Raw genomic sequence first — 27,249 nt, 5'->3', positions numbered from 1 at the left:
AAAGACCAGCACTCTGGCTGTGTGCCAGCTGGCCTGGGCCCTGAGCCCCAGCGGGCTCAGACTGGCACCTGTGGGTTGCCTTCCCAGCTCAGCACGGTCCTGCCCTCTGCAGTTAGGGGACGGCAAGGGAGGGAGCGGGGAGGGGTCGCACGCGGCCCCCTCTGGGGAGCTGTACTCCTGCAGGCCGTGGAGGCGAGGAGTACCCCCCGCGCACCCCCCTGGAACAGAGGCGGGGCAGTAAATGGGCTGAAGCGTCTCCCCTTCCCCCGGATCTCAGGTGCTTCTGTGTGGAGTGTGTGGACCTGCTGGTGGGACCAGGGGCAGCCCAGGCAGCCATCAAGGAGGACCCCTGGAACTGCTACATGTGTGGCCACAAGGGCACCTACGGGCTGCTGAGGCGAAGAGACGACTGGCCCTCGCGCCTCCAGATGTTCTTCGCCAATAACCATGACCAAGAATTTGTGAGTATGTGGCATCGCTGCCCGGTCCCCCGGGGGCTCGGCCCGGCGGCTCCCCAGAGTCACGGCAGAGCAGAGTCTCCCCGCAGCCCTGCACCTGCTGCCGCTTGCTTCCGAAGGGCCTGGGCTGAGCACGCCCAGCGGGGCAGCCGGGGCAGCCGCTGTGCTGGGTCCCAGATCATCCCGGACATGCGGGACTGCTGGGGATCTCCGGGGCCCTCGAGTCCAGGCCCTGCTGTCGCAGGCAGCACCGTCATGGCGTCCGCTTCGTGAGCTCTCCGGAGTCCCTCGGCGAGCGTCTTCGCCCCCCACGCCTCCTGCTGGGAGGCTGCTTGGGAGCCTCCCTCCTTCCCTGGTTACAAACCTCCTCTCCGGCCAGAGCGGCCCAGCTTGGGCTGGCATTGTCCTTTAGCTACCGAGCGCTGCCCCGCCGACGTGTGTGTCTAGGCAGTGGTCAGTTCCCCACTCAGCAAGCCTGGCGTCTCCACTCCTAGGAGAGCGCAGCAGGGAGGTCCCCACATTGCATGGAGCTCCAGCCATGATTAGCTCCCCCCGTAAGAACTAGGATGGGACCCATCCGGGAGTTGGGAGCCCCGTTCATGTCCGAGGAGACTGTCTAGGGGAGCGTTTCTTGTGCCCCCCATCTCTCATGCTGCGCTGTGTGTGTGTGTGTGTGTTTTAAGGACCCACCAAAGGTTTATCCGCCAGTCCCGGCTGAGAAGAGGAAGCCCATCCGAGTGCTCTCTCTCTTCGACGGAATTGCCACAGGTGGGTTAACAAGAGGGAGCTGAGTGGCACTAGGGTTCTGCTGTCCTCCTCCATGCTTACAGCACCCCACTACAGCCCCACAGCCTGGCAACCATGGGGCGGCCGTGACCCACCAGCACAGCCCAGCCCACTTCACAGCATGCAGAGGGCAAGGGGGAGCAGAAACGCTCTGGCTTAGCACCAGGGCAGTGCATGACCCAGCTGGTAGGTTCTCAGTAGCAGAACGCGATCCTGGGTTCTAAACCTAGCGTGCAGGATGGGTGTTTGGCCCAGCCAGCGAGTACCAAGTGTGGGCTATTGCTCCACCTGTCTCTCGCAGCTCTGCTAAAGGGCCCCGCAACCCCCAAGATCATAGAACATTTTGCATCGACTATGGCCACCAGTTTCAAACTAAGTCCCTGATTTTGTGTGCTCCCAACTCAAGTCACTTTTGGCCTGGTTACTCAGAGGGGCTGAGGATCCAAAGCCACCGGGCCAGGCCGTCTGAAATCAGCTCCAAGGTGGCCTCATTGTCCTGCCGGCCGTATTTCAAAGAGGGGTGAGCCCAGGTTTCCACCAGGGGGCTGTGTAATGAAATTTGGCCTCTCCACACCCTTGGGAGTGTCAAAGTCCGATTCAGGACTCACATAATTTGTCAGACCACTCTGTTTATTAGCAAAGCGCTTTGCCAATGTACCCAGATATATGTGAGCCAACTGCAAAAAGCTCAAGCCAACCCATTTATACAGACAAGCCAAAGCCAATCCAACATAGGAGACAAAAGGAAGCAGAAACTGACAAATATACATACATATCTTATTTGCATACTAACGTTTACCAATCTCCTAGCTCAGTAGGAGCTCTAAGTTAATTGGTTTGAGGACCCATTGTCTCACCCTCCTTAATGTTTCTCTTCCTGACCACTATATTTCAACAAACCCTTCAAACAACATTTCTTTAATGAATTATAATTTCAATATAATTCATTCTACTTTCACAATCCCTCCTTTTGGTCAAGCTACGCAATGACCAACAATGACTAACTTCCACATATCAATCGTTCTTTATCTCTTTGTTCATCAGTGATATTTAAAATCGTCAAATTAGCCCTCTGGTTTGGGGCAGCTATCTGTGTAGCATGCCTGACACAATTTTGGATACAACAGGAAAGTAACCGAAAACATACAAAAATTATTAGGATTCCAAACAGGAGAGTTAGGGCTCCCTGAAACAACCAGTTTCCTATGCCAGAGAAATTGAAAAGGTTACTTAGCCACTTCAATAAAGAACTTGGCTCTTCGTGGGGAAGATATGCGATTTGTTCTAAGCGGCTAGCACGATCTATTACCTCATTGGTGTTGTCTGGTATATACACACAGCAGTCTTTTCCAATGAGAGCACAAGTCCCTCCTTTTGCTATGAGCACTATGTCCAATGCCTGACGGTTTTGGAGGGCCATCTGTCGGATTGCCCCTGTTTCTTTGGCCAGGGCTCTTAAACTTTCTCCGGTTTCATTTGCCATTATTTCAACTACTGCTTGTAACCTTAGGAGCCTTTTTGCATGGTGTATTACTCCCCCTAATGGTATGAAGGCAACGCCAATGGCCTCTTCCCAGGGTAAGGGGCTTATGTTATTTACATACCATTGGGCATCTGTTAAGTCCCTTCTTTTTCGCCTGAAATTGCGGAGGCGTTCTCGAGGGAAGGTTCCTAGCACTCGGAATTGTGGGAAGAGTCGGGTGGGATAATAGATTCCTGACCAATTTGCTGGTAGTGCGGTATAAGCTCTGGTCCCACACACCCAGTGATGGCCTATTAAGGCCGGGAAGGGTCGGTTGCACCCATTTGTCATATAGGTGTTTGCAAAGGAGTAGTATCCCCCAAAGGGTACAGGGTAATTCTCCTTACGAGGAGTGGTGTTATTTGCATGACTGTAGGGGGAACATGAGATTGATTTCTCTGTTTGAATTCATATCTCCATACCCGGCCCGCCACTTTTTAGTTTTGTTTGAATAATCGCATACACCTTTGGCCACAATACGCTGAAGGCAACGGCTTTTCTCCAGATCCAGCCCTGTCCCATTACACACCCAACACCAATGACCTTTTCCCTCCACCACACTTATCCATTGAGATGCATTTCTTCCCACCGCTTCCCAAGTGTCATTGCTGTTCCATATTTTGTTTAACGGACGAGGCCCTCCAGTGAGGTCTGGGGACTTGAGTGGGATAGCCAGGACAGGAACACCAGTTTGAGAGTGGGCTGGGATGTGGCTGCAGACCCAGCAATTAGAAATATTAAGGGTCTGAGCTGTCCACACCTTCTGCTGGATAAAAGAATTGGCACCGTGGTCTCCCCAGACCGTAAGATACCAGCAGCCAAGGAACAGCGTCTGCTTCTGGCAACCCTTACGAGAGCGTAGATTGTAAGGTATTGCAGACTGTTCCTCTACGTCTTCTTCTGGAGTCAAAATTGACTCTGCGTCGTCCTGAGGTGATGATTGGTTCTCTGGGGATGGTGCCTTCTTACACTGTGAAGCATGTATCCACGCTGCGATGCCATATAGTTTAAGAGCCGTCTGTGTAGTAAGCAGTACCTGATGAGGACCCTTCCACCGGGGCTCCAAGGCGTGCTTTCGATGATGGTGCTGTACGTAGATCCAATCACCTGGCTCGAGGTTGTGGCAAGCGTCGGAGGTGGGTTCCGTGGGCCAGGCGGCTCGAACCTGTGAATGGAAGTGACTTACAGCTTACATTAGTCCCTTGCAATACTGAAGGAGCGCACTGTGAGTCAAGTTCAAATCTGGAACGGGAGTAATGGTAGTCATAGCTCGCATAGGGTGTCCCGTAACAATTTCAAAGGGACTTAAGTTATGCCTTTGGGATGGAGTGGATCTCATGCCCATAAGGGCTAATGGTAAGGCTACGGGCCAGCTTAATCCTGTAGAGTCACAAATTTTAGCAAGCTTATTCTTAAGTACATCATTTCGTCTTTCAACTGCCCCTGCACTCTGTGGGTGGGAGGGACAGTGCAGCAGGTGTTTGATGTGTGATATACGGTCCAGGTGTTGAACAAGTTGTCCAGTAAAATGTGTACCCCGATCCCTGGAGAGAGTAGCAGGAATTCCCTTGGCAGGCATAATATGATTTAACAAACGTTTGGCAACAGACAGTGAGTCAGCCTTGCGACAAGGAAAGGCTTCAGTCCAACCAGAGAATAAACATACCATAACAATATAAATTCATATTGTTGACACTTAGGCATTTGTACAAAGTCAAGTTGCCAATGCAAGAACGGTGCTTGAGGCAGACCCCAGAACCCCTGGGCCACTTTTACAGGTTTTCCAATATTATGGCTTTGGCAAATGGTACAGGCTGCACAGTGGCGGGCTGCAAAAGAGCTAAAATGGGGGGCCCACCATCCTGTCTTAGTTACAGCAGAGACCAGCCCCTCCTTTCCGACATGCGAAACACCGTGTAGCAGGGCGGCCAGAGACGGGTAGAGTGAAAAGGGGGCTACAAAGGCGCCAGTAGGCGAGCGCCAAAAAGAATAGGGATGTAGAGAGCAACCTTGGGCAACCCAGGATTCTTTCTCGGTTTCTGGGGCAGAGTCTTGGAGCAGGGTGAGGTCAGTGAGGGACCAGGAGGGTAAGAGGAGAGCGGAGAACAAGGGAATCAGACATTTCGACTAGGCGTGCTGCAGCAGCCACAGCACGCAGGCAGGGGGGTAAGCCTTGGGCAACAGGGTCTCAAGTGGCAGAGAAATAAGCTACTGGGTGGTTCTTTTCTCCATGCATCTGAGTGAGAACTGCAAGTGCACAGCTAGATTGTTCATGTCAGAAAAGGGTAAAAGGCTTAGAATAGTCAAGCAGCCCTAAGGCAGGGGCAGAAGCCAAACCCTGTTTGAGGGAAACAAAGGCAGAATTGGCCTCAGGGGGCCATGGCATGGGGTCAGGCACAGAGAATCGAGTGAGTTCCTGGAGAGGTTTTGCAAGGGAGGCATATTGGGGAATCTACTGTCTGCAAAATCCAGCCACGCCTAAAAACTTCCGGGCCTGGCGTGGGGAGCGGGGTCGGGGAAAGCTAAGGATAGCTTGGACGCGGGTGGGAGAAAGTGCACGGGAAAGCTGGGAGAGGAGAAAGCCAAGGTATGGGACAGAAGCTTGACAGAGTTGTAGTTTAGAGCGAGAAGCTTTGTGACCTTTATTTGCTAGGGCAGTAAGGAGCACTAAAGAGTCAGTTTCAGAGGCAGACAATAAAGGGGAACAGAGGAGTAGATCCTCTACATATTGGACTAGTATGGACCTGGACGGGAAAACAAGGTCAGCAAGGTCTCGGGCTAATGCTTGGGAAAAATATGACGGGCTTTCAGTATACCCCTGGGGCAGTGTGGTCCATGTGTACTGTTGCCCCTTGTAAGTAAAGGCAAACAGGAACTGGGAGTCAGGGTGAACCGGGACAGAAAAGAAAGCAGAGCACAAATCAACAACAGTAAAATGAGTTGCATCTGGTGGGATAGAAGCCAGAATCTTTGAGAGGGGCAAGTTTTGATTCTGTCCACCTATGATTTGCCTCTTCCCACCACTGCATGAAACAATCAACCTCTCCTTTTGCCAATTTAGTTTTAGGTTGGCCGAGTTTGTCTTTTAAGACGTCTACTCAGTCCTTGTCCCAAGATCCTAACAGTGGCCACTGAATTTTGGGATTCTCCTGAGTTAGCCTAGACCATTTTTCCAGAAATTTACTGGAGTCCGGACTGTTCCTAAAATACATAAACTGAGCCAGCATTCCTTTAGGACTGTTCCGACTTAGACGTCTGGTTACCCATACAGGAGGACTTTACGCACCAATCACACAAGAAGGAAAGTCGGGTTTGTCAGAGCAATGCCCGGTGCAACACATAAAAGGAGCCCACAGGCTACTGCCTCAATTGCCCTTGCTTTCACACCAAGGGTTTTAGCCAAGGCGCGGTGCGGCTGCGATTGTGCAGATTTCCCTCACTCAGACCATGGGGACAGGAACCCTTTGGTCAGCCAATCCCCAGACGGAGACGGCGCCCAGACTCAAACACACCACAGGGAGGACGGATAGACACAGAGACAAGACAGTCCTCAGTCCGGACAAAACACAGAAATAATTACCTGACCAGATTCCTGATGTCAGATCCTGGGATCCCTACCAGAACAGAGTGGGAACCAACAGGTTCGATGGCGTAGACTTCACTGTGGTCATGCACCCTTCCGTTCTGGCAGAGGTCCGCTCGGGCCAAATGCCCAGGTGCCGGCTTGCCACGGCCATCCTAAGAACAGTCAGGAGTCACACAGCCCCAGTGAAGACAGTTGCCATCTCGGTGGAACCTCCAAATTGTCAAAGTCAGATTCAGGACTCACATAATTTGTCAGACCACTCTGTTTATTAGCAAAGCGCTTTGCCAATGCACCCAGATATATGTGAGCCAACTGCAAAAAGCTCAAGCCAACCCATTTATACAGACAAGCCAAAGCCAATCCAACATAGGAGACAAAAGGAAGCAGAAACTGACAAATATACATACATATCTTATTTGCATACTAACGTTTACCAATCTCCTAGCTCAGTAGGAGCTCTAAGTTAATTGGGTTGAGGACCCATTGTCTCACCCTCCTTAATGTTTCTCTTCCTGACCACTATATTTCAACAAATCTTTCAAGCAGCATTTCTTTAATGAATTATAATTTCAATATAATTCATTCTACTTTCACTGGAGTAAGGAGCAAACTCGGGGGGAGGGGTCCCCTGAATCAGTGGTCTCTGTAGTTCCCCATAGGGATACTACGAGTGTCCTGACTGCACCAGGTAGCCACAAGAAGCAGCTGCTTGAGTTCCATCGTTTTGTGTCGGAGGAGCCAGTGGTCCTGAGTCACTGCTCAGTGCTGAGAGGTCTCCTGGTGCATCTGGTTTGGGATGATGATCCCGATGGCAAGTGCTCCTTGGGGTGCTGTCCCCAGCGCCATCCCGCTGTTCCGTGCCTGACCCCTGCTCTGTCTCCTGGCAGGTCTGCTGGTGCTGAAGGACCTGGGCATCCAGGTGGACCGCTACATTGCTTCCGAGGTTTGCGAAGACTCTATCACTGTGGGGATGGTGAGACACCAGGGCAAGATCATGTACGTCGGCGACGTCCGGAATGTCACCCAGAAACATGTACGTGCGGCTGCCATCTGCCTGCCCCGCTCACCTCCCTAGCCCCCCGGCAGGCATCCCCACTCAGCAGCTGCGTCTTACAGGGGAGCAGCGGTCCTCCGGGGGGGCGGTCTGAACCCTTCTCTAGAGTCACAGAGTTTAAGGTCAGAAGGGATGTGTGGCCGAGTATGCACGCTCCACCCCCTTTGGGCATGGTGACACCGCAGGTACAGTCTGTCAGACTGTGCTGGGACTCAAGACAGTGCGGCTCAATGGCCAGAGTCAAAGTATCCGCACAGGGCTGCATGGCTCAATGGCCAGAGTCAATACAGCGGCCCTCGAGCATAGGGCTGCGTGGCCTAGTGGCCGGAGTCAATATAGCGGCTCTCAAGTTCTGGGTATCACGGCCTAATCACCAAATCCGGGGGCTGCCACCAAAGTGGGGGTGGTAGCTGGGGGAGGGGGACCCGGGCCTACTCGACCCAACTAGGTCCCAGCCCAGGGCCCTGTCAGTGGGGAATCCAGCCGCCACACTCTGACCGTACACGGGTGGGAGATAACACTCACTCCACCTCCCTGGGCCGCTTCCTGAAGCTGCAGTCCGGGTTCCTCGGTGCAGGGGGCTCCCTGGGACTCCAGTACAAAGGGCGGCCAGCACGTCTCTCAGCCTGTGCCGCTTCCCGCAGCCCCCATTGGCCTGGAGCAACGAACTGCGGCCACTGGGAGCCGCGATCGGCTGAACCTGGGGACACGGCAGGTAAACAACCGGCCCCAGGCCGCCAGGGGCTTTCCCTGCACAAGTGGCGGACCGGCTTTGTGAACCACTGGCCTAGACTGCGAGCTGGGCTGCTCTCCTTTATACTAGCACAGAAATTGGAGCATGCCTAACTGGTTCTGAGGGGCAGGACTTCCTCCAGCCGAAGTGTGGGATTAACCCTTTCTCGCCTGGTGTGGGGTTTGCACACCGCATCACAGCACCATTCAGTGATGTAGTCTGGCCTCCTGTGTGTCACCAGCTGGTCAGTTTCACCCAGTTACCCCTGTACTGAGCCGGGTAACTTGGCTCTGCTAACGCATCTCCCAGAAAAGCAGCCAGGCTGTGTGTGAATTCACCCAATGGGGAAGAATCCATCTCTTCCCTTGGGAGTTTCCTCCAGGGCTTAGTCACCTGCATGGTTAACAAAAGGTGGGTGGTTTCTCATTAGATTTGTCTGGCAACAGTGTCCAGCCATGGGTTATTGTTCTGCCTGTCTCCGCTAGAGGAAAGAGCCCTCTGGTACCTGGTATTTTCTCCCTGGGACAGTCCTTAAACTCTGGAATCAGGTTACCCCTCAGGCTCTCTTGGGATCAGCTAAACAGCAGGGGCTCAAAGTCGCACACCATGGCGCATTTTCTCCAGCCCTGGAATCATTTTTGTGGCTCTTTTCTGCAGTTTCTCAACATCTTTGTAAAATGTGGCCCCTGGAACTGGAGTCCATATTCCAGCTTCGGTTTCTCCACCGCCGCATACCAAGGGGGACTCGCCTCCTTTGCCTCCCTAGCCCCTCACTGGTGTGTCTCTGTGTTGCAGATACAGGAATGGGGCCCTTTTGACCTGGTGATTGGAGGGAGCCCATGTAATGACCTCTCCATTGTCAACCCTGCCAGGAAGGGTCTTTACGGTAGGTGTCCGAGCCGGCCATGCCTTCTCCCCCCCACTCCCGTCTAGGCTGAGGCAGGCTGTCAGCAGCTCACCCATGTCTCTTTTCTCTTCCTGCTGCCCAGAGGGCACCGGACGGCTCTTCTTCGAGTTCTACCGCCTTCTCCACGAAGCCCGGCCCAAGGAGGGCGATGACCGGCCCTTCTTCTGGCTCTTCGAGAACGTGGTGGCCATGGGGGTGAGCGACAAGCGGGACATTTCGCGCTTCCTAGAGGTGAGCACTACCATGGAAACCTGCTCGCCCTCCCCTAATGCACAGGAGGCTCGCCAGAGAGTCCTGAGCTCCCAGCAGCGTCTGGCTTTGGGTCTGGGGGGCTTCCGTAGACTGGTACCTGTCCGACGATTCCTCAGTGCCCGTGTGTATGACTGAACCCTGGCATGAGGGGCAACGAGCATGGCCCAGCCGTGTGCACACATGCCCGGGGGTGGTTAGCTGGGCGGGGCCCGCTGTGACATGACACCCACCACCGAGAGGGGTGGCAAAGAGCCACAATGGGCAGGGGAAGGTAGATGAGGAGTCAGGAGGGTATTTCCCCTCTGTTTGTTTGGCTCTCGTGAGACCTCTGCTCCAATCCCTTGTCCAGTTCTGGTGCCCACAGATCCAGGAGGAGGTGGCTACATTGGCGAGGGGTCCATGAAGAGCCACGAGAATGATGAAAGCGTTAGAAATGCTACCTTGTGGAGATAGACTGAATTCCTCCTTGCCTCAGCTTCACTCCATCCATACCTGTGCCCCCTGCTGCCTTTCCCTCCACCCTGTCCCCTTCCCTTTGCATCCTAGCTAACGGCTCCCTGTGGCACCCCCAGGCCATCCCTCCGCTCTCCCCACTGGGCTCTGTCTGCTCTCGTGAGCATGTGGCTCTTCAGGGCAGGGACTGGCTGCGACTGGCTTTGTGCAGTGCCCAGCACAGTGGGGCCTGGTCTGGAGTGACAAGGTGGGACCCTGCCTGGATGGCTCGGGGGTGGGTACATGGAGCCCAGCGTGTCTGGCAGCACAGAGCCAGCTGGCAGAGCACCCCCACATGTCTCTGACACTGGCTGGGTCAGCTCTCCCCCAGGATTTTGTTTGTGGGGGAGGGGTCAGCTGCAGGAGGGAATCTGAACCAGCTTTCCGGCTGCTCCCCTGCTGCAAGCGTTGGGTGGCTGACCCGAGCAGTGGGGCTGGGATTCCCAGCACTGCGTGCACCGGAGGGCTGGGCATGCTGGCGTCTGAGCCCTTGCCCTGCAGGTCGTGGCTGTCAGTGCAGAACTTCTCTCCAGTAGCCGCCCTGCCCTCTCACCGCCTTCCGGGCCTCCTGCTGTACGCAGTGGGTGCAGTGACCCAGTCTAACCACCCCAGTGCCCACTGCCCAGCCAGCTGCTCTGAACAGGTATCCACACTGGGAGGGAGGAGCAGGCAGGAGTTTGCCCCACGCCGCTCGGGGGAGACGCTTCCCAGTAGGGAGCATCCCCCCCCACACACATACAGACTCCCATGACCCCTAGTTCCACACTTCCCCCTTGGCTTAACGCCTTGCCCTGCTTTTCGTCCGCATGTCCCTTCTGACCCTGAGCCACGGCGCTCACCCCTGCGCCAGCCCTTGGCTCATTTCTCTGGCTCTTCTCTGAGCTCTCTCCACTTAGTCACTGGCTGGCTGGTAGAACTGAATTCAGTGTCTGGCGCCTCATGGAGGAGTGCTCTCGATGCCTCTGTGGGTGCAGAGCTGGGTCCCATTGGCCAGATCCGCTGTCTGACTGCATAGCCACCTCCTGCCGAACTCGCTGTCTGCTGTCAGCCCTGAGAATGTGGTGCTCCTGATTCACAGACTCCCCCTCCCAGCAAAAGCTCTCTTGGGGTATTTGCTCCTCTGACAGGCAGGTTTTTAGATCCATGCATGTTTAAAGAGCAGTTTGTGTCCCTGCCGCACAGTTGTGTTGCAGAGCTGTCACACCCTGGCATTGCAGCATCTCTAGGTTCTTATAGGGCTGTGCAGCGGTTCTGCGGGGCTAGGATGCAGTGTTACCGCACTGTCATGGAGCTGTGTTCGGAGCTGTGTTCCCTGTGTTGGGGGCTGTGATGCAGTGTTACCGCACTGTCATGGAGCTGTGTTCCCTGTGTTGGGGGCTGTGATGCAGTGTTACCGCACTGTCATGGAGCTGTGTTACCTGTGTTTGGGGGGCTGTGATGCAGTGTTACCGCACTGTCATGGAGCTGTGTTCGGAGCTGTGTTCCCTGTGTTGGCGGCTGTGATGCAGTGTTACCGCACTGTCATGGAGCTGTCTTAGGAGCTGTGTTACCTGGGTTGGGGGTTGTGATGCAGTGTTACCGCACTGTCATGGAGCTGTGTTCGGAGCTGTGTTCATAGAATCATAGAATATCAGGGTTGGAAGGGACCCCAGAAGGTCATCTAGTCCAACCCCCTGCTCGAAGCAGGACCAATTCCCAGTTAAATCATCCCAGCCAGGGCTTTGTCAAGCCTGACCTTAAAAACCTCTAAGGAAGGAGATTTTACCACCTCCCTAAGTAACGCATTCCAGTGTTTCACCACCCTCCTAGTGAAAAAGTTTTTCCTAATATCCAATCTAAACCTCCCCCACTGCAACTTGAGACCATTACTCCTCGTTCTGTCATCTGCTACCATTGAGAACAGTCTAGAGCCATCCTCTTTGGAACCCCCTTTCAGGTAGTTGAAAGCAGCTATCAAATCCCCCCTCATTCTTCTCTTCTGCAGGCTAAACAATCCCAGCTCCCTCAGCCTCTCCTCATAAGTCATGTGTTCTAGACCCCTAATCATTTTTGTTGCCCTTCGCTGGACTCTCTCCAATTTATCCACATCCTTCTTGTAGTGTGGGGCCCAAAACTGGGCACAGTACTCCAGATGAGGCCTCATCAATGTCGAATAGAGGGGAACGATCACGTCCCTCGATCTGCTTGCTATGCCCCTACTTATACATCCCAAAATGCCATTGGCCTTCTTGGCAACAAGGGCACACTGCTGACTCATATCCAGCTTCTCGTCCACTGTCACCCCTAGGTCCTTTTCCGCAGAACTGCTGCCTAGCCATTCGGCCCCTAGTCTGGAGCGGTGCATTGGATTCTTCCGTCCTAAGTGCAGGACCCTGCACTTATCCTTATTGAACCTCATCAGATTTCTTTTGCCCAATCCTCCAATTTGTCTAGGTCCTTCTGTATCCTATCCCTGCCCTCCAGCGTATCTACCACTCCTCCCAGTTTAGTATCATCCGCAAATTTGCTGAGAGTGCAATCCACACCATCCTCCAGATCATTTATGAAGATATTGAACAAAACCGGCCCCAGGACCGACCCCTGGGGCACTCCACTTGACACCGGCTGCCAACTAGACATGGAGCCATTGATCGCTACCCGTTGAGCCCGACAATCTAGCCAGCTTTCTACCCACCTTATAGTGCATTCATCCAGCCCATACTTCCTTAACTTGCTGACAAGAATACTGTGGGAGACCGTGTCAAAAGCTTTGCTAAAGTCAAGAAACAATACATTCACTGCTTTCCCTTCATCCACAGAACCAGTAATCTCATCATAAAAGGCGATTAGATTAGTCAGGCATGACCTTCCCTTGGTGAATCCATGCTGGCTGTTCCTGATCACTTTCCTCTCGTGCAAGTGCTTCAGGATTGATTCTTTGAGGACCTGCTCCATGATTTTTCCAGGGACTGAGGTGAGGCTGACTGGCCTGTAGTTCCCAGGATCCTCCTTCTTCCCTTTTTTAAAGATTGGCACTACATTAGCCTTTTTCCAGTCATCTGGGACTTCCCCCGTTCGCCACGAGTTTTCAAAGATAATGGCCAATGGCTCTGCAATCACAGCCGCCAATTCCTTCAGCACTCTCGGATGCAACTCGTCCGGCCCCATGGACTTGTGCACGTCCAGCTTTTCTAAATAGTCCCTAACCACCTCTATCTCCACAGAGGGCTGGCCATCTCTTCCCCATTTTGTGATGCCCAGCGCAGCAGTCTGGGAGCTGACCTTGTTAGTGAAGACAGAGGCAAAAAAAGCATTGAGTACATTAGCTTTTTCCACATCCTCTGTCACTAGGTTGCCTCCCTCATTCAGTAAGGGGCCCACACTTTCCTTGGCTTTCTTCTTGTTGCCAATATACCTGAAAAAACCCTTCTTGTTACTCTTGACATCTCTTGCTAGCTGCAGAGCTAGCTGTTCCCTGTGTTTGGGGGCTGTGATGCAGTGTTACCGCACTGTCATGGAGCTGTGTTCGGAGCTGCGTTCCCTGTGTTTGGTGGCTGTGATGCAGTGTTACCGCACTGTCATGGAGCTGTGTTCAGAGCTGTGTTCCCTGTGTTGGGGGCTGTGATGCAGTGTTACCGCACTGTCATGGAGCTGCGTTCGGAGCTGTGTTCCCTGTGTTGGGGGTTGTGATGCAGTGTTACCGCACTGTCATGGAGCTGTGTTACCTGTGTTTGGGGGCTGTGATGCAGTGTTACCGCACTGTCATGGAGCTGCGTTCGGAGCTGTGTTCCCTGTGTTGGGGGTTGTGATGCAGTGTTACCTCACTGTCATGGAGCTGTGTTACCTGTGTTTGGGGGCTGTGATGCAGTGTTACCGCACTGTCATGGAGCTGTGTTCGGAGCTGTGTTCCCTGTGTTGGGGGCTGTGATGCAGTGTTACCGCACTGTCATGGAGCTGTGTTCAGAGCTGTGTTCCCTGTGTTGGGGGCTGTGATGCAGTGTTACCGCACTGTCATGGAGCTGTGTTAGGAGCTGTGTTACCGGTGTTTGGGGGCTGTGGTGCAGTGTTACCGCACTGTCATGGAGCTGTGTTCAGCAGGGATGCAGAGTTACTTCAGTGTTCTGGAACTGCTGGGAGGATGCAGTGTTACATCACGCTCACGACGCAGTGTTCGGGGCTGTGGTGCAGTGTTGCAGCAATCGTGTATCTTTGTTGGGGTCTGTGGTGCAGTGTTGCAGCACTGTCCCGGAGCTGGGTTGGGAGCTGGGATGCAGTGTTCTTCTTCTCTGAGTGTTTGCTCATGTCCATTCCAGTATAGTTGTATGCGTGTCACGTGCACCATCACCAGAAATTTTTCCCCTAATGATATCCGTCAGGTCGACTCTGGTGACCCCTGGAGAGGCGCCTTCCTTGCACGGTATATAAGGACCTGCCGACCCACCGCCTCCTCAGTTCCCTCTTCCCATCCATGGGATGGTCTTGTTCTCTTGCTCTGCAAGCAGTCTCCGTAGTGGTTTCCTGGAAATAGGTTGTAGGCAGAGTGTAAAGAGTTCAGTTAGTTGCGGTTAGCAAATAGTGAGATTTGGGTACTTGTAGTCTCCTGCCCTGTGGGGCTTGCTGCTGGGGCCTGAGGGTATGCCTCGGGCCCAGGGCTTCAAACAGCCCAGCAGCTGCCGAGAGGCCACGTTCCTGATGAGTGCCAGACCCGTAAGAACTTTAAGCCCAGAACTAAGAATGAGAGAAAAACTGGACTCAAATTTCTCGTAATGGAGGTGGCACTTCGCCCTTCATCGGAGCCCGACCCAGCATCAAGCCCCTCCTCCATCAGGAGTGCCCCAGCCTCATTAGAGAGGCTCAGTGGGGTCCAGGATCCCTGGCACCAGCTGTATGGCACCGACAAACTGCTCCAGCCACCAAGAAGTCAACCCTGGCTGGTTGGCACCGCTCCCTGTCACTGGTGCCGAAGAAAAAGAAAACATCAGACTGGTGACGATCCCCTCTGAGGAGCGCCACAGAGAGAATGAGACCCGTGCTGGGCCATTCTCAGACAGACAGCAACCAGCCTGCGCTGTTGATTCCAGCCCCAGAAAGGGGCCCGTCGAGGTCTGGTGCATATGGACGCCCCGCCTGGGATGAGCCATAGAGGGGACTCAGCCCTGGTCATGCCACCGACACCAGAGGCATATGAAACAGCAAGAAGCCTTCTGTCCCTTTTAACGCCTTCCCTGAGCCAAGGCCCATCACGGACAGCCCCCGTCCCGTGGAGGCAAGTGCCAGTCTTGGGCAAGCTGACAATGATGGTGAGACAGCGCACTCCGTGAGATCGCAAACCTCTTCAGCAGTATTCGTGGCTCCAGTCCCGATCCTGGATATCTGCTGGGCAGTGACCTGGTCTTCTGTCCACATGTTCACCACGCACTATACCATCACTGAGCAGGCCAGAAGTGATGCAGTTTTTGGTACAGCAGAGTCCAATCTGTCTCAGCAAAACGCCAGTCCCACCACCTGACTGATTGCTTGGGAATCACTTCGACTGGAATGGACATGAGCAAGCACTTGAAGAAGAAAGAACGGTTACCTATCTCTCGTAACAGCTGTTCTTCGAGATGTGTTGCTTATGCCCATCCCAAGGCCCACCCGCCTGCCCCTCTGTCGGAGTTCCGGCAAGAAGCAACCGAGGAGGAGGTGGGTCGGCTGGTCCGTGTGCGCCATGAAGGCGCCAGTCCAGGGGCACTGGAGTCAACCCAACGGACACCACTGGGGGAAACTTCCAGTGATGGCGCATGCAGTGCGCCCACACCTGTATTGTAATGGACCTGAGCAACACGCCTCAAAGAGCAGCCCTCACGGAACGGTTAGGAACTGGTTTTCCAACATTAGCACAGAGCTGGGATGCAGTGTTGCAGCACTGTCCTAGTGCTCTGTTCAGGCCTGTAATGCAATATTGCAGCAATCTCGGGTGGCCTTGCTGGGGTCTGCGATCAGTGTTGCAGCAGAGCGCTGTGAAGCGGGGCTGAGCTGTAGTGTTGGAGCACTCCTTGTGTTGTGGGCTGTGATGCAGTGTCCCAGCACGGTCATGGAGCTGTGCTGTGGACTGTGATCAGAGGTGAAAGTAAGCCACTACGCCCCGGTACGGTATACCGGCAAGAGCCTGTGCGCCGTACAGGGGTGGATCAGCTTCCCCAGACGGCAATGTAAAGGGCCTGGGACTCCCAGCAGCTACCGACCCGGGCCCTTTAAATCGCCGCTGGAGCCCTGCCACCACCTCCCCAGGGCTCCGGCAGCAGGGCTCCAGGGCTGATTTAAAAGGCCCAGGGCTCCGGCCACCGTTACAGCCCCCAGGCCCTTTAAATAGCCGTCAGAGCCCCACCACCGCTACCCCAGGGCTCCGGGGACGATTTAAAGGACCTGGGACGGTAGCGGCAGTGGGAGGCCCGGGCCCTTTAAATCGCCGTCCGAGCCCCCTGCCAGAGCCCCAGGATAGCAGTGGCAGCTGGGTGCTCCGGCAGCAATTTAAAGTGCCCGGGGCTCCTCTGCAGTAGTGGTGGCTGGGAGCCCCTGACCCTTTAAATCACCCCCGAGCCCTGGGGCTCCCAGCCGCCTCTGCAGCTGGTAGCTCCAGGGTGATTTAAAAGGCCCGGGGCTCCCAGCTGCTGCTACCAGAGTCCCAGCCTGGGGCCCTTTACATTCCCTGACCCTTTAAATCAAGATTTAAAGGTCCTGCCTCTTCCGGTAGAGGCCCCTCCCCTCCTAAGGACTCCGGAGTACCAGTAAGTCCTTTAAATTACTTTCACCGCTGACTGGGATGCAGTGTTCCAGCACGGTCATGGGCCTCTATAAGGGGCTGGGATGCAGCGTTGCAGTGCTATCGTGGAGCTGTGTTGGGGGCTGGCATCCAGGACTTGGTGGTGATGGGGGACTTCATCCACCCAGACATCTGCTGGGAAAACAGCACAGCAGGGCACAGATTATCCAACAAGTTCTTGGAATTTATTGGAAACAATTTTTTTATTTCAGAAGGTGGAGACAGCTACTAGGGGAGAAGCTGTTCTAGATTTGATTTTGGCAAATAGGAAGGAACTGGTTGAGAATTTGAAAGTGGAAGGCAGCTTGGGTGAAAGTGATTAATGATCTGGAGGACGGTGTGGATTGCTCCCTTAGCAAGTTTGCAGATGACACTAAACTGGGAGGGGAGGTAGATACGCTGGAGGGTAGGGATAGGATACAGAGGGCCCTAGACAAATTAGAGGATTGGGCCAAATGAAATCTGATGAGGTTCAACAAGGACAAGTGCAGAGTCCTGCACTTAGGACGGAAAAACCCCAGGCACCGCTACAGACTAGGGACTGAATGGCTCGGCAGCAGTTCTGCAGAAAAGGACCTGGGGTGACAGTGGACGAGAAGCTGGATATGAGTCAACAGTGTGCTGTTGTTCCCAAGAAGGCCAGTGGCATTTTGGGCTGTATAAGTAGGGGCATTGCCCGCAGATCGAGGGACTTGATCGTTCCCCTCTATTCGACTTTGGTGAGGCCTCATCTGGAGTACTGTGTCCAGTTTTGGGCCCCACACTACAAGAAGGATGTGAAAAATTGGAGAGAGTCCAGCGGAGGGCAACAAAAATGATTAAGGGGCTGTAGCACATGACTTATGAGGAGAGGCTGAGGGAACTGGGATTGTTTAGTCTACGGAAGAGAAGAATGAGGGGGGATTTGATAGCTGCTTTCAACTACCTGAAAGGGGATTCCAAAGAGGATGGCTCTAGACTGTTCTCAGTGGTAGCAGATGACAGAACGAGGAGTAATGGTCTCAAGTTGCAGTGGGGGAGGTCTAGGTTGGATATTAGGAAAAACTTTTTCACTAGGAGGGTGGTGAAGCACGGGAATGCATTACCTAGGGAGGTGGTGCAATGTCCTTCCTTAGAGGTTTTTAAGACCCGGCTTGACAAAGCTCTGGCTGGAATGATTTAGTTGGGGATTGGTCCTGCTTTGAGCAGGGGTTGGACTAGATGACCTCCTGAGGTCCCTTCTGTGACCAAGTGGGACTGTTCTTAATGTTTCCTCTGAATACTGTAGGGGTGCCTCAGTTTCCCATATGCATTTCTTAAGTCTCTAGGTGGTGGGATAAGGGGGTGTAATTGTTGCAGAGCAAAGCGCCAGGGTACATAAATGACCGACACTCTGTCTCCTGGCAACGGATGGCCTGGGCCCTTCCCCCCTGCCAGGTGAGAGCTAAAGGGTTGGAGAACAAAGGAATCAGGTGACCACCTGGCCCGGGAATGGGACAAAGCCCAGAGGAGGAGGGGCTGGAGAGAGTTTCAGTTTGGGGCTGGCTGGGGACGTGGAGTGAAGGGTAGACGTGGTTGTCTGGCTCACTGCCCCCCAAAATGGACCCGCCTCAGGGGTCCTGTTCTCTGTACCTACAAGCTCTGTTTTAGACCGTGTTCCTGTCGTCTAATAAACCTCTGTTTTACTGGCTGGCTGAGAGTCCCGTCTGACTGCGAAGTTGGGGGGCAGGACGCTCTGGCTTCCCCAGGACCTCGCCTGGGCAGACTCGCTGTGGGAAGCACATGGAGGGGCAGAGGATGCTGAATGCTCCGAGGTCAGACCCAGGAAGGTGGAAGCCATGTGAGCTTTTTGCCCTGCAGACAGTCTGCTCACAGAAAGGAGACTTCCCCAGAGTCTTGACTGGCTTCCTAGGGAGCAGTTCCAGAGCATCTCCCGGGGATGCCGTGACACCTTCCAACACTGATATTCTGTGATTCCATGATCAGGAAATGATAGAGTTCATGATTCTAAGGAATAGTAGGAGGGAGAACAGCACACTGAAGACAGTGGATTTCAAGAAGGCAGACTTCAGCAAACTCAAGGAGTTGGTAGGTAAGATCCCATGGGAAGCAAGTCTAAGGGGAAAAACAATGGAAGACAGTTGGCAGTTTTTCAAAGAGACGTTGTTAAGGGCACAAGAGCAAACTATCCTACTGCGTAGGAAAGATAGGAAACCTGGCAAGAGACCACCCTGGCTTATCCAGGAGACTGTCAATGATCTAAAAATCAAAAAAGCATCCTACAAAAAGTGGAAACTAGATTAAATTACAAAGGATGAATATAAACAAACAGCACAAGTATGTAGGGGCAAAATTAGAAAGGCCAAGGCACAAAATGAGATCAAACTAGCCAGAGACATAAAGGGTAACAGGAAAACATTCTACAACTACATTCTAAGCAAGAGGAACACCAAGGACAGGTTAGGCCCGTTACTCATTGAGGGGGGGAAATAATAACAGAAAATATGGAAATGGCAAAGGGGCTTAATGACTTCTTTGTTTCGGTTTTCACCAAGGTTGGTGGTGACTGGACATCTAATATAGTGAATGCCAGTGAAAATGAGGTAGGATCAGAAGAGGCTAAAATAGGGAAAGAACAAGTTAAAAATTACTTGGATAAATTAGATGTCTTCACGTCACCAGGGCCTGATGAAATGCGTCCTATAATACTCAAGGAGCTCACTGAGGAGATATCTGAGCCATTAGCGATTATCTTTGAAAAGTCATGGAAGACAGGAGAGATTCCAGAAGACTGGAAAAGGGCAAATCGAGTGCCAATCTATAAAAAGGGAAATAAGGACAACCTGGGGAATTACAGACCAGTCAGCTTAACTTCTGTACCCAGAAAGATAATGGAGCAAATAATTGAGCCATCAATTCACAAACATCTAGAAGATAATAAGGTGATAAGTAACAGTCAGCATAGATTTGTCAAAAACAAATCGTGTCAAACCAACCTGATAGCTTTCTTTGACAGGGTAACAAGCCTTGTGGATAGGGGGAAAGTGGTAGACGTGGTCGATCTTGATTTTAGTAAAATTTTTGATACTGTCTCGCATGACCTTCTCATAAACAAACAAGGGAAATGGAACCTAGATGGAGCTACTATAAGGTGGGTGCAAAACTGGTTGGAAAATCATTCCCAGAGAGTAATCATCAGTGGTTCACAGTCATGCTGGAAGGGCGTAACGAGCGGAGTCCCACAGGGATCAGTTCTGGGTCCAGTTCTGTTCAGTATCTTCATCAGTGATTTAGATAATGGCATATAAAGTTTGTGAATGATACCAAGCGGGGAGGGGTTGCGAGTGCTTTGGAGGATAGGATTAAAATTCAAAATGATCTGGACAGACTGGAGAAATGGTCTGAAGAAAATAGGATGATATTCAATAATGACAAATGCAAAGTACTCCACTTAGGAAGGAACACTCAGTTGCACAAATATCAAATGGGAAATGACTGCCTAGGAAGGAGTACTGCGGAAAGGGATCTGGGGGTCATAGTGGATCACAAGCTAAATATGGGTCAACAGTTGCAGAAAAACTGTTGCAGAAAAAGTAAACATCATTCTGGGATGTATTAGCAGGAGTGTTATAAGCAAGACGAGAAGTAATTCTTCTGTTCTACTTTGCGCTGATTAGGCCTCAACTGGAGTATTGCGTCCAGTTCTGGGCACCACATTTCAGGAAGGATGTGGACAAATTAGAGAGACTCCAGAGAAGAATGACAAAAATGATTAAAGGTCTAGAAAACATGACCTATGAGGGAAGATTGAAAAAATTGGGTTTGTTTAGTCTGGAGAAGAGGAGACTGAGGGGGGACATGATAATTTTCAAGTATGTAAAAGGTTATTACAAGGAGGAGGGAGAAAAATTGTTTTTCTTAGCCTCTGAGGACAAGACAAGAAGCAATGGGCTTAAATTGCAGCGAGGGCTGTTTTAGGTTGGACATTAGGAAAATCTTTCTCACTGTCAGGGTGGTTAAGCACTGGAATAAATTGCCCAGGGAGGTTGTGGAATCTCCATCACTGGCGATGTTTAAGAGCAGGTTAGACAAACACCTGTCAGGGATGGTCTAGATAATACTTAGTCCTGTCAGGAACGCGGAGGACGGGACTAAATGACTTCTCAAGGTCCCTTCCAGTTCTGTGATTCCGTGCAGTGTTACAGCAATGTCGTGGAGCTGTGTTGGAAGCTGGGATGCAGTGTGGCAGCACTGTCATGGAGCTGAATTGCCGGCTTGGATGCAGTGTGACAGGACTGTCATGGGGCTCTGTTGGAGGTTGGGATGCCGTCTTGCAGCACTGACATGGACCTGTGTTTCTGTCTGGGCTGCAGTGTCCTGCAGCTGTGTTGGGGGCTGTGATGCAGTGCTGCAGTACTGTCATGGAGCTGTACTGGGGGCTCGGCTGCAGTTTTCAGCACTACCTTGGAAGTGTGTTAGGAAGTGGGATGCTGTGTTGGAGCGGTATAATGGAGCTGTATTTTGGGGCTGCAATGCAAAGTGATAGAACTGTCATACAGCTGTGTTGGGGGCTGGTATTTAGTGTTACAGTGGGACGCAGCAGGGACTGAGTGGGGCAGATTGACCTAGGAATGTGGCAGGGGAGTTTACTGGGACTGTCTGATCAGTGATGAGATAGCAGGGAGTGACTTCACTGGCTGGGAAGATACCTGAGCCTGTCACCGGAGCCGGGAGGGGGGTTGGGTCCAGGTGACACCTTCTGCCCGGGAAACTGGACAAAGGCTGGGGGAGTCGGCTGGAGGGGTTTTGTTTTTGGAGTGGGCTGGGGAAGAGGAGGGAGCCCCCAGAGCTGGGGACTAATCTCCCTGCCCCCCAGAAGGACCTGACTAAGGGGTCCTGTTTATGCGTACAAGCTCTGGTCTGGACTGTATTCCCGTCGTCTCTAATAAACCTTCTGTTCTACTGGCTGGCTGAGAGTCGTGAATCGCAGGAAGTGGGAGTGCAGGGCCCTGACTCCCCCAATCTCCGTGACAACTGGTGACGGGTGGGATGTACTGCACCCCGTGGGCGGCACTTCCTGCAGTAAGTGACTGGGGAGCAGTAAAACGAAGGGGGATTGACGGGGACCAGGCGTGCTGAAGAGTCGGAGAGGAGCGGTTTCAGGGGGCAGAGGAGCTACGCTTAACCCCTTGGAGTGTGTGACCAGCGAGAAGGACTGTTGCAGTAACAGGGTCCCGCTGGGGACTGCGGTGAGCAGACTCAGGGGCGGAGGAGTCTGTGCTCGACCCTGGGAGAGAGGTGGTGACCTGGAGAAGGGCTGATGCACTAGGGGTTCCTCCTCAAAATCGTGGGGAGCTGCAAGCACACAGGCCCGTGAGTGACCAGCAGGAAGATGTATGCGAAGTGCCTTAAGAGCGACCTGGTGGAGCTGTGCAGGCAGAGGGGGCTGTGCAATGGGAAGTGCACCAAAGAACAGCTGATTGCCCAGCTGGAGGAGGAGGAGGATCGCTTGAATGAACCGATCCCTGTCTCTGAGGGAAGCAGCCCGGCAGATGCAGGGCGGGCATCAGTATCTGTTCCAGCTGGGAGTGGTCAGACAGCAGCCGAGGGCATCCTGAGACCCCTCCTACCTATGCCTCAGGGAGGGGCTGGGAGGAGCCCAGCGAATACCGAGGGCACCATGAACCCCACAGCCAGCAGGGGATCCTCCCGGCCGAGCTCCCCATCCCTGGAGCTGAGGCGGCTGGAATGGGAGAGGGAGATAAAATTGAGAGAGTTGGAAGATGACGAAAAAGAGCAAGAGGATCGCGAAAGGCAGCGTCAGCATGAACTGGAGCTGGCCAGGCTGAGGAGCAGCGAGCCCCGAGCTGCGGTGAGTGATGGGGGACCCAGGACTGCACGGAGCTTTGATAAGTGCCTCCTGGCCTAGCGGAAGGAGGGGGAGGACATAGATAGCTTCCTGACGGCCTTTGAGAATGCCTGCGAGCTGCACAGGGTTGACCCTGCAGACAGGCTCCAGTTCCTCACCCCCTTACTGGACCCCAAAGCTGTGGCAATGTACAGCTGAATGAAAGGGACGGAGGCAGGGGACTATGAACTATTCAAAAAGGGCCTGCTCCGTGAGTTTGGGCTGACTCCCGAGATGTACCGGAGAAGGTTCCGGAGTCAGCGTAAAGCCCCTGAGGGCACATATCTAGAACTGGCCACCCGCATGGAGGGATATGCCCGCAAGTGGGCAGCTGGGGCCCAGATGAAGGAGGACCTGGTTAAACTGATGGTACTGGAGCAACTGTATGAACAGTGCCCATCCGACCTGAGGCTGTGATTGGTGGACAAATATCCAGAGAACCCCCAGCACGCAGGGCAGCTGGCCGACAAGTTAGTGAACAGTCGGTCACAGGGTAGCAGGGAGGAGTCCCAAAGGATCAGGCCCCCCCCGATGCAGAGAGAGAGTCACCCTAGGACCTCCCGAAGGGGGCTATGGAGAACCCCTTCCAAGGGGAGCATCCAGCGTCAGGCCCAACCGACTGGCTCGAGGGGACCAACGTGACCTGAGCTGCTGTCACTGTGGCCAGAGAGGCCACGTATGGACCCAGTGCCCCAGGCTCAGGGACAGACTGAGCAGACCGAACCCACCCAGGGTTAACTGAGTAGGGACCCAGCCGGACAAGGGGCAGATGGCCCAGGCAAGGGGGGCCTGGCAGCGTACCAACTGCTCAGGAGGGAGGAGGGCCCCAAACCAGCTCCTCTGGCGGGCTGGATGCTCCAGACTCAAGGTTCGCATTTTAGAAGGTGGGTGCAGGGCTGTCCCTGCGGAGCGAGTGCCTTGTTCCCCTGGCGGTGGATGGGAGGAAGGTCAGTGGATACTGGGATACGGGCACTGAGGTGATGCTGGCCTGGCCCAAGGTGGTGGCCTCAGATCGGATGGTGCCCAACACCTACCTGACCCTGACGGGGTGGGCGGGACCCCATTCACGGTGCCCGTGGCGAGGGTACATCTGAAATGGGGCCCTCCTTGTCCCCCCAAGGATGTGGGGGTGCACCACCATTTACCCACTGAGGTGTTGATGGAGGGTGACCTAGAGGACTGGCCAAACAGCCCCCGGAACACCCTGGTCATGACCCGTAGCCAGAGCCAGCGAGGGTATCGAGGGTACCGAGGGCTGGTGGGGAGGGAGTGCCCAGGAACAAGGCTCAGAGAGGCTGTGGCCTCAGACCCGGCCAGTGAGAGAGAGCCGGTCCCCATCCCTTCCCCAGCCGCTGAGTTCCAGGCCGAGTTGAGGAAAGATCCCTCCTTGCGGAAGCTCAGGGACCTGGCCAACCTCAGTGTGGTACGGACATGAGGAGAGGCTGCCAGGAGAGGTTCCTGTGGGAGAAGAGGTTCCTGTACCGAGAATGGGCTCCCACAAGGGAATTAGAGTCCTGTGGGATCAATGGTCCCCCAGAAGTATCGCCGCAAGCTCCTGTACCTGGCCCATGACATCCCCCTCGCAGGGCACCAGGGAATCCGGTGCACCCGGCAGAGGTTGCTACAGAACTTTTACTGGCCCGGGGTCTTTACCACGGTCCGGCAGTATTGCCAATCCTGTGACCCCTGTCAGAGGGTGGGGAAGGCCCGGGACAAGGGGAAAGCGGCTTTGAGGCCTTTGCCCCTCATAGAGGAGCCTTTCCAGAAGGTGGCCATTGACATCGTGGGGCCTCTCAGCAAGATGACACGGTCGGGGAAGAAACACATTCTGGTGGTGGTAGATTTCGCCACCCACTCCCCCGAGGCAGTGCCCTTAGCTTCCATTGAAGCCGACACCGTGGCAGATTCGCTCCTGACCATTTCCAGCCGAGTGGGGTTCCGCAAGGAAGTCTTGACAAACCAAGGGTCCAACTTCATGTCGGTCCTGCTCCAGTGCTTGTGGGAGAAATGTGGGGTCTGGCACAGCTGGGTCTCAGCTTATCACCCTCAGTCCAATGGGCTGGTGGAGAGGTTCAACGGGACACTAAAGATGATGCTGAAAACCTTTATGAACCAGCACCTGCAGGATTGGGACAAGTACTTACCTCACCTGCTGTTCGCGTATAGGGAAGTGCCCCAGGAGTCTACCGGGTTTTCACCTTTCAAACTGTTATTTAGAAGGAGGGTAAGGGGGGCCCCTAGACCTGATGAGAGACAAATGGGAGGGGAAGGCCACTCCTGATGGGGAATCAGTGGTGGAGTATGTCCTGTCCGTCTGAGAAAGACTTGCTGAACTCATGGGCTTGGCCAAGGAGAATCTGGCTAGATCCCAGAGGAAGCAGAAGGTCTGGTATGACCACACAGTGCGGGCCTACGCCACCGGGGATCAGGTGATGGTTCTCATCCCCATGAGGAAAAACAAACTACAGGCCACCTGGGAAGGTTGTCGTTTTAAGGTTGTCGAGCCATTGGTAAACTATGTGGTGGAGCTGTCGAACCGGGCGCACCACCGCCGGGTGTACCATGTGAATATGATGAAGTCATATTATGCCAGGGGGAGTGTGGTGTTCGGCATGTGTGGACATTGGGAGGAGCAGGGAGACGACCCTTTAGTAGATCTATTCCCTGAGACAGGAGCTGGCTCCCCCCTGGAAACAGTCTCTCTCTCCGATCAGCTAACGCCTGGCCAGCAAGCTGAGATCAGAGAGGTGCTGCATCTGTACCAACAGCTCTTTTCCAACCAGCCTGGACGCACTAATCTGACTAACCAATTTATTTGAGCATGAGCTTTTGTGAGCTACAGCTCACTTCATCAGAAGTATACCGTGGAAACTGCAGCAGACATTATATACACACAGCGATCATGAAACAATACCTCCTCCCACCCCACTGTCCTGCTGGTAATAGCTTATCTAAAGTGATCATCAAGTTGGGCCATTTCCAGCACAAATCCAGGTTTTCTCACCCTCCGCCCCCCCCCCCCCCAAACTCACTCTCCTGCTGGCAATAGCTCATCCAAAGTGACCACTCTCCCTACAATGTGTATGATAATCAAGGTGGGCCATTTCCAGCACAAATCCAGGTTTTCTCACCACCCCGACCCCCCCCCCCCCCACACACACACACACACAAACTCACTCTCCTGCTGGTAATAGCTCTTCCAAAGTGACCACTCTCCCTACAATGTGCATGGTAATCAAGGTGGGCCATTTCCAGCACAAATCCAGGCTTTCTTAACCCCCCGCCCCTTTCCTGGGGACACACACACACACACAAACTCACTCTCCTGCAGGAGAGTGAGTTTGTGTGTGTATGGGGGTGGGGGGAGTGAGAAAACCTGGATTTGTGCTGGACATGGCCCACCTTGATTATCATGCACATTGTAGGGAGAGTGGTCACTTTGGATAAGCTATTACCAGCAGGAGAGTGAGTTTGTGTGTGTGGTTTTTGGAGGGGGGTGAGGGGGTGAGAGAACCTGGATTTGTGCAGGAAATGGCCCACCTTGATTATCATACACATTGTGAAGAGAGTTGTCACTTTGGATGGGCTATTACCAGCAGGAGAGTGAGTTTGTGGGGGGGGGGGTGGAGGGTTAGAAAACCTGGATTTGTGCTGGAAATGGCCCAACTTGATGATCATTTTAAATAAGCTATTACCAGCAGGACAGTGGGGTGGGAGGAGGTATTGTTTCATGATCTCTGTGTGTATATAATGTCTGCTGCAGTTTCCACAGTATACGTCCGATGAAGTGAGCTGTAGCTCACAAAAGCTCATGCTCAAATAAATTGGTTAGTCTCTAAGGTGCCACAAGTACTCCTTTTCTTTTTGTGAATACAGACTAACACGGCTGTTACTCTGAAACTAATCTGACTGTCCACCTGGTGCAGACAGGGTCGCACCCACCTTTTAGATGCTCCCCCTTCCGAGTCACAGGAAAAACTGCTCAGGATCTGGAAAGAGACGTCTGAGACATGCTGGCTTTGGGGTGATCCAGCCATCGGCCAGCCCTTGGCCTTCGCCGGTGGTGCTGGTCCCCAGAAAGGACGGGTCGGTCCGGTTCTGTGTGGACTATCAGAAGCTCAATGCCATCACTGTATCTGATGCCTATCCCATGCCCAGGCCTGACGAGCTCCTAGACAAGCTGGGAGGAGCTCGGTACCTTACCACCATGGACCTTACAAAGGGCTACTGGCAAGTGCCATTGGATGCAAATGCCCGGCTGAAATCTGCCTTTTATCACCCCTCTGGGCTCTGTGAGTTCCTGGCCCTGCCTTTCGGCCTCAAGGGAGCACCGGCCACCTTCCAGCACCTGGTGGATCAGCTACTGAGGGGGATGGAGAGTTTTACCATGGCGTATATTGACGACATCTGTCTTTAGCCAGACCTGGGAGGACCATGTGTCCCATCTTAGACAAGTGCTGGACCGACTCCAGGAAGCTGGGCTGACCATAAATGTGGAGAAGTGCAAGGTGGGGATGGCCGAAGTATCTTACCTGGCCCACTGGTTGGGGAGCGGCTGCCTAAAGCCAGAACCAGCCAAGGTGGAGGTGATCAGAGACTGGCCCACGCCCCAAACCAAAAAGCAGGTCCAGGCCTTTATTGGGATGGTGGGGTATTATCGAAGATTTGTGCCCCACTTTAGCACCATAGCCACCCCCATCCCTGAGCTATGCAAGAAGGGGAAGCCAGACAAGGTGGTCTGGACCGAGCAGTGCCAGGAGGCTTTCCGGGTGCTGAAGGAGGCTCTGG

General features: G+C 53.6%; 1 protein-coding gene across 5 annotated transcripts in view; it reads left to right on the top strand.

Annotated features, from left to right (window-relative positions):
* DNMT3A (DNA methyltransferase 3 alpha) overlaps positions 1-27,249 on the top strand; it is a 272,889-nt gene that overhangs the window by 233,205 nt on the left and 12,435 nt on the right. For all 5 annotated transcript variants that reach the window (XM_077812262.1, XM_077812261.1, XM_077812260.1 and 2 more), the window contains 5 exons: positions 278-461; positions 1,142-1,226; positions 7,240-7,385; positions 8,935-9,025; positions 9,129-9,277. In XM_077812262.1, the coding sequence (XP_077668388.1) occupies positions 278-461; positions 1,142-1,226; positions 7,240-7,385; positions 8,935-9,025; positions 9,129-9,277 (655 nt within the window). The remainder of the gene's footprint in view (positions 1-277; positions 462-1,141; positions 1,227-7,239; positions 7,386-8,934; positions 9,026-9,128; positions 9,278-27,249) is intronic.

Source organism: Eretmochelys imbricata, chromosome 3, assembly GCF_965152235.1.
Source record: "Eretmochelys imbricata isolate rEreImb1 chromosome 3, rEreImb1.hap1, whole genome shotgun sequence".
NCBI classification, from domain to species: Eukaryota; Metazoa; Chordata; order Testudines; family Cheloniidae; genus Eretmochelys; species Eretmochelys imbricata.
This window is presented reverse-complemented; position numbering and strand designations above follow the sequence as displayed.